This window comes from Saccostrea cucullata, unplaced genomic scaffold (assembly GCF_032062105.1).
Source record: "Saccostrea cucullata isolate Sc308-1 unplaced genomic scaffold, CSIRO_AGI_Scuc_v1 ctg17921, whole genome shotgun sequence".
Lineage (NCBI taxonomy): Eukaryota > Metazoa > Mollusca > Bivalvia > Ostreida > Ostreidae > Saccostrea > Saccostrea cuccullata.
This window is the reverse complement of record NW_026921730.1, coordinates 1-10,201: the sequence shown is the minus strand read 5'-3', so window position 1 is coordinate 10,201 and position 10,201 is coordinate 1. Positions and strand designations below refer to the sequence as shown.

Below are 10,201 nucleotides of genomic sequence, written 5' to 3'. Positions count from 1 at the left end.
AGTATTTATCTCAACCATCTACAACTATATGTTAGGATTTTTATGTCGTATGGTACATAATTAGGGGCCACAAGGGGCCAGAAAGCTAAATCTTTGACGCTTTATATCTTGAAAGTGGTCAAAATTTTGACAAGTAATATTGAAGAAACGATGTTCAAAATGATGTTCTGAACAATATGCAACCTTTAATTTTTCGCTAAAGGTCCCCATTAGGGAGTTGAAGGGTTGGCCCCTAAATATTTCTTTTGCAAATAACTCGAAAATGAAAAAGAATCTCTGAATAGTTGTTGTAGAAAATATGATCATAATCCTGAAAGCTTTAAAATGATATGAAGAAAAAAGGGCTGATCCCATATATTAGGGGCCGTGAGGGTCCAAAAGTCAAAATTTTAAGTCTTTCATGTTCAATCCCTTTTTTCAGATTATGGATGGCAAAATCGTGCTTCTTTACAATCTTTATCATTAATTTAGAATAAAAATCTCAATCAAAATCTCATCTCATCTCATTAAGAATTGGACGGAAGACCCACTCGTTGCTCGCAACGAGATCGTATCTAGTTATTATTATTATTATTTGTGACAAAGCCTTCACAAAAAAATTATGATTTTTAACACTGTACAAGTGGTTGTGATGTTGAAACTTCAACACTGTGGATAATTTTGAATGAGAAAAGTATATGACAAGCACACTACTTGTAGCAAGAACTATATTTGATCCCCAGGCCTTGTTTGTCCCTATTTAAAAATTCATTTGTGATAACAATTGAAGAAGGGAAGAATGGTCATCATATTTAATATGTGCAATACCAGCGATAAGACGCTTTTAATGTACTATTGAGGCCACAAGGGTTTTTATTATTGCAGCCAATTGTAAAACGAGCTTTGGTGGTCAAAATCTGAATTTCAATTTTAATACCAACCCATTTTTCTTTGAATTTAGTGGTTATTAGTGTATACAAAACGTATCTTTTAGTTGCTTCCACAAACCTTTTGAGAGAGGGAGAGATGGTGTTCTTAACAAACATGGTCGCTATGAAGCGTGACAATTTGGGACAATTACTTGATGATCAATATGAGTAGATTTCACTGGAGTTTTTTTTCCGTATGATATGTAATTTTGTGAGTTGTGTATTCAAAAATAAAATAAATTGTAATGCACTTACGATTTTTATATTCACCCCACCATGCAATTCTAATTTCTGTGACCTACGAGAAATTTAACCTTTAAAATATTTTGTCCATTTTTCTTATCAACTGAATTTTGTTTTGTTTTTTGTTTTTGTGTTTTTTTACTCAAGGATCTTTGCACATATACATATATTAGTTTACACCCTTGTTCCTTTTCTAATAAAATGCCTTAACAAGGCAAATGCATTAATTACTGTTTCAAGACGACTTTTCGGCGTTTACTTTGACTTTGGACTTCCTGACCTTGACCTTTAAGTTTAACCTACAGTTTTTTTAATATCTTCTACATCAGATTCTTTTGAATGAGAAAAACATGGCTTTTCCTACCTTTGGCCACAGTCGCCCGCGTGGTATAGTGGTAAGAACATTTGCACAAGAGCTTAAATGCTGAGAACGGGTCCAAATGTTGCAGCCCTCTTCTTGCAAGTAGTTATATATATCAATATGAGTCGAAAATTCTCTCAGAGACTTTAAATAACAAACAAACTTTTCAGAAAGGCATATCATGGTTTACTTCTTGATCTTGCCTTAAAAATGTTAGCTACTAGTAATAAAAAACGTTATAAAAAACGAGACAAAGCTTTTTTTTAAAAGTACATGTTCATTACTTGTGGACAGACTGTTCCTATTGTTAACTGATATTTTTATCATGACCTTGATCTTGGAGTTTAATGCCGCTTTGAAAGGCTCTCTTTTTTATTTATAATTCAATAATTTATATCTTTAAGTGGCACTTCAAATATCAAATTAGGAAAGAATAAGAATTTCCTTTTAAATGGACACCCTATATTTTTTTTACACCTTTTGTTCAACAACAACTTAAATATTCCATTTCGTTTGTTTTGTAAGATTATGTTGTACAGTCATTTTAAATACTCAGTAATGCTATATCAGAATGTTTCTCACACCATTTTTTTTAAATTCGATGACAAGATGTATTAATAAATTATTGATTTTATTAAAACACTATGTATCAAAAACGACATTCAATACCATCAGTCTTTACAACATTTTATTATTTTTTTAATCACATGATGCATGAAAATTAAAGAACAAATTAACTCAGAGATACTGTAATTTTATATTTTATAAAATTTATGCTTCGGTGCAGTCTATATTCAAGAAAACTGAGGCAGAGATGTTTACTACTTCATATAGATGTATATACACAACATATAAAATCAATGTACAATGTAAGCATAAAGAGCTTATTACAAATATTATAAGAGAAAACCGGAGAAAGTTGTTATTGGGCCACTACTGTAATAACCTGTACCAGAGTAATGTCTGATCCACACTGCGTCACCCTTCTGAACATTCAGCACCACCAGATTGGGACCCGCGTCGTGAGAATCACCGGAATAATAGGCCATAGTTCTGGCTTTTGTAGATCCATTCAGCACAATGTCTACATAAATATTACTTCCATTATCCTGAACATTTACAAAGAAGACGTACATCCCGGCGATGGGAGCAGTAAATATTCCGTTACTTGGATTGTATCCATTTCCTTCATTGGTGATAACCGAAGGAAATACCAGTGTTCCACTGTTCCATGAAGAGCTGTATGAGGTCACTGAGGCAGAAAATCCCACTCTTTTTGTCTTACCTACAAGCATAATTTCGTTTTCAATTTATCATATTGAAAAAGGAGATGTGCATGGGGAATAATTATGCATGAATGATAAATCAAAACTTGAAATCTTAGGTTTTACATTCAATTGAATCTAAATAATGCATAATACCCAAAAAAAAACACTTCATATTTTTGCAGACAGCAAAATGAAGATTAAAAACGAAAAGAGATTTTGAAGATCTAGATCGCAAAGAGCGACCTCGACTTTAAGTGTTAACATCTCTTATTGTTCTTTTATTTATTTTAAGTTATTACCTAAAATGTTATTCGTCACATTCATTCGGAACACCTCGAGAGAGGACACAGTTGAAGACAGCTGCAGTTGCTCATACTTAGATTGTTTCAGTTCCGCCATCAGGCCCTCTAATGTTTTACTGATGTTCACTGAAATCAAAATATAAGAAGAAAAATTTGTTTTCGAAATATAAAGATATATCGTGTAAGTTTTCAGATGATTTACTTTGCAAATTTTCTATGCGGTATATATAAAATTATTTTATCACCACCAGATCTAATGAATGACGATTAAATAGAAGTAATTTTTGTAAGTTGTTTAATTTTCATAGATTTCAAGGTTTGGAGAGACCCTCGGATTTATGACCACAACGAAATGTAAAATTTAATATGCATTACTGCTAAACAGTTTCCATCCACGAAATTAAATCCCCACAGACCAATATTTTTCCTCAAACTTCAAAATTTGATCCCATGAAAATATTTAATAGTAACCTTAAAAGAAGCTTTTGTTCGATACAGATTTTTTTTTAATATCAAAACAAACCATTTAAGTAGACATTTTATATCAAATACTCAGTAAGCTTGCCTTTAAATATAAGTAAATTTTCATAATATTATAATTATAATGAATAATTGTTAAAGGTATTTCTGAGGAGAAAAAACTGCATATACATATTGCCTTGTGACTTCAGTAACATATTTATGAGTAATTTGAATGAATTAACTGCTGATTTGTAAAACCCTATGAACGTCTTACATCAAAACATTGACAGATTCTGCATTTATTAATTAACTGCTGATTTGTAAAACCCTATGAACGTCTTACATCAAAACATTGACAGATTCTGCATTTATTGATATATACATTTACTAATAAAAGTTTTCGCTCAGTGATAATCGAATTGTTCAAAAATAATGTACTCAATAGGAAATCCGTTTCTGAAACTGAAACACTGAAGGAACATCATTCTCAAGAGACCATATTCCTGTAAAATGTGCCCTATGCGCAATTCCTTCTACCAGTAAGATGCAATACTCTTTATTAGAGCTCATACAAAGTAATAAAAATAATGAACTTACCAGATATAGAATCTTGTATGATATTTTGTGAGTTTTCGAGGTCAGACACTGATTTTGATATTGTGTAATTTGTTGTAAGTATATCATTGTTCAAGTTCTCCACAGAAGTGTTCAGTCTCAAAGATATTTGTTCATATTTCTCCTGCATCATTTCAGGAAATTTCTTGTCAATTTCCAAAGTGTGTTTATTTAAGTCCAGAAGAGTTACTGACAGGTACCGAACTTCCACTTTGAGATCCGCCAGGACTGCACTAGTGTTTGTCTCAAAACGTTCTCTTTTCTCTTCCAGTTGTTCCACAACCTGTTGAATGTGTTCGTCGACTTTGGTGAAATTTTCTGTAACAACTCTGAAAGTTTCTTCATAGCGCCTGTTTTCAAGTTCAAGTCTTTGGTTTTCTCTTTTCAGTTTCTCAACCTCCTGTTTTAAGGCGGCCACTTCTACGTCTGTTTTCTGCTGGGATGTTTCCAGTGTCTCCATAATTTTCTTCAGATCCAGCATGTCCTTCATTAAGGCGTGTACGTTCTTCACCAGTGACATTCTAATGATTGTTTCTTGGTTCAGTAACTGTCGGAAGACGTCCGTATTTTTGGATTCCGGATCACTGATGTCCAGTAAAGATGAACTGTTGTCGCTGTTTTCCGTGAATATGGACAATCCATTTATTTGTATGAGAAAAGCAAACAATAACGTAAACAGCAGTGATTGCTTCATGTTGAAAATCAGAGAAGTGATAGCGATCCATGTGAATATTGAGCCTTATATACATTTGCATATAAACTTTGACCTTTACTATTGCATGACACATGTTCAAGATGCAAATTCGTTAAAACATGAGTTGGCAAATATCACAACTTTTTGCAACTTTTATTGACTTAAGTTAACTTCTTCTTTTTTATTTTTCTCTTTTTTTATAATAAAGTTAAAATAAATACTTCTAGAAGGAAAATCCAGTTAAAGAGTAGTTGAAATGTACGTTTATGCCAATAGAAAAAGCATCTACACGTATTACGATTTTTAACTATTAACAATGTTTTTATTTTTATTGTTTTTTTTCATATTTTTTTTTTATTTTGGTAATGGGGTGAGGATGGGTGTCTTTTTATTTCATAGACAAAAGGAAATATATGACTGCTTTTTTATTCATTGTTTTAGCTTTATACTTTTAACATTTGAAAAACGTGTACATCCAGGTTGAGGTGCTTATGGAAAAAAATAATGCCTTAAAATGAATTGCCAATAACCGTTTTACATAGACCGTGACATTTTTGATAAATTTTAATTTGTAATCTCTTTTCAAGCCTTCTATATAAACGTTCATGTATTCTTCACTACTGTAAAAACATTGAATTACACATTGTCGACAACATTCAGTTGAGGATACATATCATTCTTATAATTTTGCCTTTGTTCATGATTTGATCTTTACAAATATTCCATTTATACTTTTCTTAATTACTACAATCCTCTTCACTCCTTTAGCACGATCCTTTTTTTAGTTAAGAAAAGCATTAAAAAGACAGTTATAAAGTGGACATTTAGACAGTGTAGGGAAGAACCCAACCGCTTCATTGTGTAAATAATGGCCTTACAATTAGTATGTAAAAGTTACCTGGGTATTCATTATTTAATGACTGTTGAATCTTTCATCAACATATTTGTCAATAACTTACCCCCTTTTTAAAAAATGTTAATATGTAGAGCATTTTCTTGCATATCGATCAACGGAGGGACACTAATCCCATATGCATGTAATAAGGATATATTGCTACATATGTAAGAAAGTTGACGATTGAAAAGTTAAAGTCATCATGTTTGCAATAAGGCGTTGTTGTTAGCTGATCATTGACGTCTTTTAGTAGTAAAATATGCAAATAATAACATATATGTCAGACTCTTTGTATCTTTTATTCCTTTCATATAGATTTTCTTAGTAAATTCTGCTTCATATCAATTCAAAAATAAGCCTAGATCTGCTAAAAATTGAGCGCAGTTGATACTCATGGGAATTTCTATAAATTGCTAGAAGACCTGATCTCCAAAAAACTTCACAGATATCGACAATCAGCAACTCAAGTACTTTTTTAATATAAGATACCGAGTACCTAAGTGTACAATTACTGTGATTTTAACAAAATAATTTTGCAAATAGCCAATGACAAGGTTATTATATTTACGAGTTCCATTTTATTGAAAAAGCAATCTATCAAACAGATCTGTAAGTATTCAGGTTTGTCTCGTAGAACATTCAGTCTTTAATATTTAACTTTCAAAATTCGTATATCTCCTTAATTTTTCCATATAAAGTACAAAATTGATCATTTTTCATGAACTAGCATATCTCGCTGCTGACTTGGTGAGAACTGAATATTTTTATTCTTTAAAATATATACTTCATTGACATAAAATTGTGGCAAGTTATACAATGTATAAGTAATTTAAATATCAGATATGAATTTCATTTCTGAAACTTCATGAGGAACATGGAATACAAAGCTCTTCGTGAAATATGCAGGCAAGAAGCGTCTTAGTTCATGTTCTCTGGTTTTTCAATACTGAAATTTCTTAATCAACGAGCGAGTCCTTAGTTTAACATTATTTATGCACACATTCTATGCTTCGTCGCCAACCAAATTAATAAGCCAAGATTAGATGACATTGAAAAATCTATACTCGTAGTACTTTTTGTACTGCAAACTTGCTCTTTCAAGTTCTGACAAATGTCCTTTCTCTACTGAGGACAGATTAAATTCTGTTAAAAGTTTCTGATATTCCAAAACATAATTTCATTAAACAAGAAAACCGGAAAACGTTGTAATGGGTATTCCCTCGCTGTAATGATTTGACCCACTTTGACATCTTGCCCACACTCTGTCCTCTTGTTGGAGATTCAGAGTCACCAGGTTGGATCCAGAATCGTAGAAATCTTTACCTCTTCCTCCGTCTGACATTGTCATTACCTTGGCTCCTCCGTTATGTACAATAGATACATACAATGTGTCATTGCTATACACCTGAGCACTGACATAGAAAACATACTGTCCGACCGTGGGGGCAGTAAAGATCCCTGTACCAGGGTTGTACCCACCTCCAACGTAATTGATGTCCACAGGAAACACTAGTGTACTTCCGCTTGCGATAACTCCATGACCTGTGGTACCAGCTGAAAAAGCAACTTTCTTTGACGAGTCTAAAAGAATGAAATGCTTTTGAGGCAGTTTTCGTATAGCGAAATCAGTGTGATGAAAAAAAATTACTGTATTTCACTTCAAAGAAGTGTTTATAAGAAATCCGAGATAATTGTTTCAATGCGAATTTCATGTTGAAGGGTTGTTCAATAAGATACGATTCTTACAATAGTACCCCTGATTTATAGGATTTGATTCATACATTAAACACAATCTGTCTATCATTTCAATTTTTTGATTAATATACTGCATTGATCTTCAAACATTTACTGATGGATATTCATTTTCATTGATGACGAGCTCAAGTTACATTTTATGCTGATTACCGTATATACTCTCCTATAAGTCGGTTGTATTTTTTAGTTTATTTTGGAGGGATTTGCCATTGACCCGTTTATAAGTCAATACAATTTTCTGCCAGAATAAGTTGACAATTTTAAATCAATGCATTGATGTTTTAGCCTGGTTTTAATTAATACCTTATATAACTCGCTCAAAAGTCGGACATAGACTTTGAAACAACATTTAACAAAAAAAACGACTTATAGGTGAGTACGAGGGGTTATCAAAACGTTCGTTGGCTGAGGCTATAAAATTAATACTATGTATAGTCTGTGCTTTTAAGATTTATAAACAATTAAAAAAAAGAAGAAATGTTGAAATTTTGAGCGTGATATGTTCATTATTTGCCAAATTATCATGAAATAAAAACGACATAATATGATCACCTAGTGCCGTCGCCGTTTAGTTTCGACATTGGTTTTCAATATCCGCTTCTTCTACCTCATACACTTATTTTAATGAGATTCCCCGGAGCTAAATAAGGACTTAAATCCATCTTTTTATATGATTTTACAATGTCATGAACAGTGGCTTTCAATATAATATATTACATATTGCAAATGAATTTATACATTGGGAGAGATCCTCGCATAATTGTGTAAACACTTTTGCATCCCTTTTCTCCCTGACTCTCTTTTGGCAATAAAAAACAAGTACTCTGGATGTATTTTATTTCTCCGTAACCAGTTAAAACATTTACTAATTTTCGTGATGTAATAAAAATATAATTAATTTTGTTCTTTCTCAGTTATTGTTTTATATTTACTGATTAAGCCATAATTTTTCATATAAAGTAATTGATAATTTAGTGTGTATTTATCAAATCTTAAGTGAGAACTGAGCACTGAACAAATCATATGTTTCCATTATATCGAGTCAATAACTGTATATTACCATGGGGATTATCGCGTATCATCGTGCCATCACTTCATCGACTTCGCGCCATCGCACCATCGCTTCATCGTTATGGCATTATTGTGTCATCGCATTATTGACCCAAACCTCGATTGTGCGATGATGCGATCGTGATATACGTGGCCCTATCCGGATTCCTTAAATTACTCTTGTTTGCCAATACTGCAACCAAAAGTGGAGGGGGGAGGGGGAGGGGGGGGAACTGGTCTTTTAGTGAACCTTTCCTGTAGAAAAAAATAAGTGGGAGAGGCCAGGCCCCTTGGCCCCCCTGATGCTACGAGGCCATGTAAAGATAGTTTTTATAATGTTTACCGGCATAAGTTTTGTGAATCAAGGTTGCAAAATAATATGATAAACAGCAGCTTTTTCTACCCAACCGAAGGGGTTTGACATGCTACTGTCTCTGTTTCACAATGGTGGTAAATTTGCTGTATGACCCTGTGTTAGTATCGACCCTTACTCTGGAGAAGCTGTCTTTCCCTTTCTGACTATACAAAGAGTTTCAAATAAATTGGAAAATGTTTCCTCAATGTTTTTCTGTCATCATTTACCTGTTTATTTGACCTCGTGATATACATTGTTCTTGTAAATCCAATTTCCCGTACTATCTTTTAATAGTTAAATAGTATGTTATGCAGAGCTGAACATGGAAAAACAATAGGTATTCTGACTACTGACTAGGTCGATTTTTATTATCATCATCTTCTTTTCTTCTTGATTTTATTTTCCTTGCTGTTTTTCTGGAGAGAAGTCATGTTTAGTTGTCAGTCTGCCATACAAGTTTTTCTATAGTTAAACACGAAACATGAAACAAATGTCAAACTCTGTGATGTCTTTCATTTCGAGTTCAATGAGAGGAATTTTATACATCTCGGCATAATGCCACCTCGTCATGACAGGTCGGCCAAGATTTGAGACTATATGAAACCTCAGCCCAAGTAAAATATTACATATGTACAATCCCTGATGTCACTTTTATCAATGATTGGTGCTGTGTCAAATTATGATTCTCAGTTATTTTAATAAATGAATAAAAGAATTGAAAGAAATCTTTGTTGCAAGCAAGACAGTATACAAATAATTTTAGCTCTCAAGTGCTATTTGGCGACTAAAACATACAAAAGCTAAGTATCAAATAATTATTCCAAGAGACACATAAAAAGAGTAAATTTCTAAAACATGTATTAAAAATGAACTAATATTTTACGATAGCAAAATTTGTTGAATTAACAACAAATTTGTTTAAAATGTTTATGCTAGTCTTAAAAGTGATAAAATACCAACTGGTATTAAATAAATGATAAAAACTTCTGTTCGTTAGGTTTGTAATATTTTAAAACATTATATCTGAACTGATAAGCTTTTAGCAATTCCTTCTGAAGACATCTTTAAAATAAATTTAAAATAAAACTATTTCCTTTACTTTTCACCTTACATTTATCATGTAGATAGTTTCTTTTCCAAATTTAATAGTTAAATGTAAAATCAAATGAATAATGAAGATTATCAATATTTTAAATGAATAGTATGAATTTCATGGGGGTTAAATTTTTGTGATTTTCGAGTCATTAATTAAGAGACACACAAGTTTATGTCTTACAAGAAATGTAATTCACA

General features: G+C 32.3%; 2 protein-coding genes across 2 annotated transcripts; both read right to left on the bottom strand.

Moving 5' to 3' along the window:
* Positions 1 to 2,256: 2,256 nt before the first annotated feature.
* Positions 2,257 to 4,877, bottom strand: LOC134260648 (multimerin-2-like). The gene is made up of 3 exons (XM_062743202.1): positions 4,142 to 4,877; positions 3,080 to 3,208; positions 2,257 to 2,797 (listed from the first exon to the last, which is right to left on the bottom strand). Exons 1-3 carry the CDS (start codon positions 4,851 to 4,853, stop codon positions 2,409 to 2,411), a joined length of 1,230 nt encoding a protein of 409 aa, XP_062599186.1. The 5' UTR covers positions 4,854 to 4,877; the 3' UTR covers positions 2,257 to 2,408.
* Positions 4,878 to 6,305: 1,428 nt separating this feature from the next.
* LOC134260647 (hibernation-associated plasma protein HP-27-like) lies at positions 6,306 to 7,329 on the bottom strand (the record flags this gene model as incomplete). Its single annotated transcript, XM_062743201.1, has 1 exon — positions 6,306 to 7,329. A coding segment is annotated over one exon (401 nt), but the record flags the coding sequence as incomplete, so codon positions are not given.
* Between the last annotated feature and the right edge of the window lie 2,872 nt (positions 7,330 to 10,201).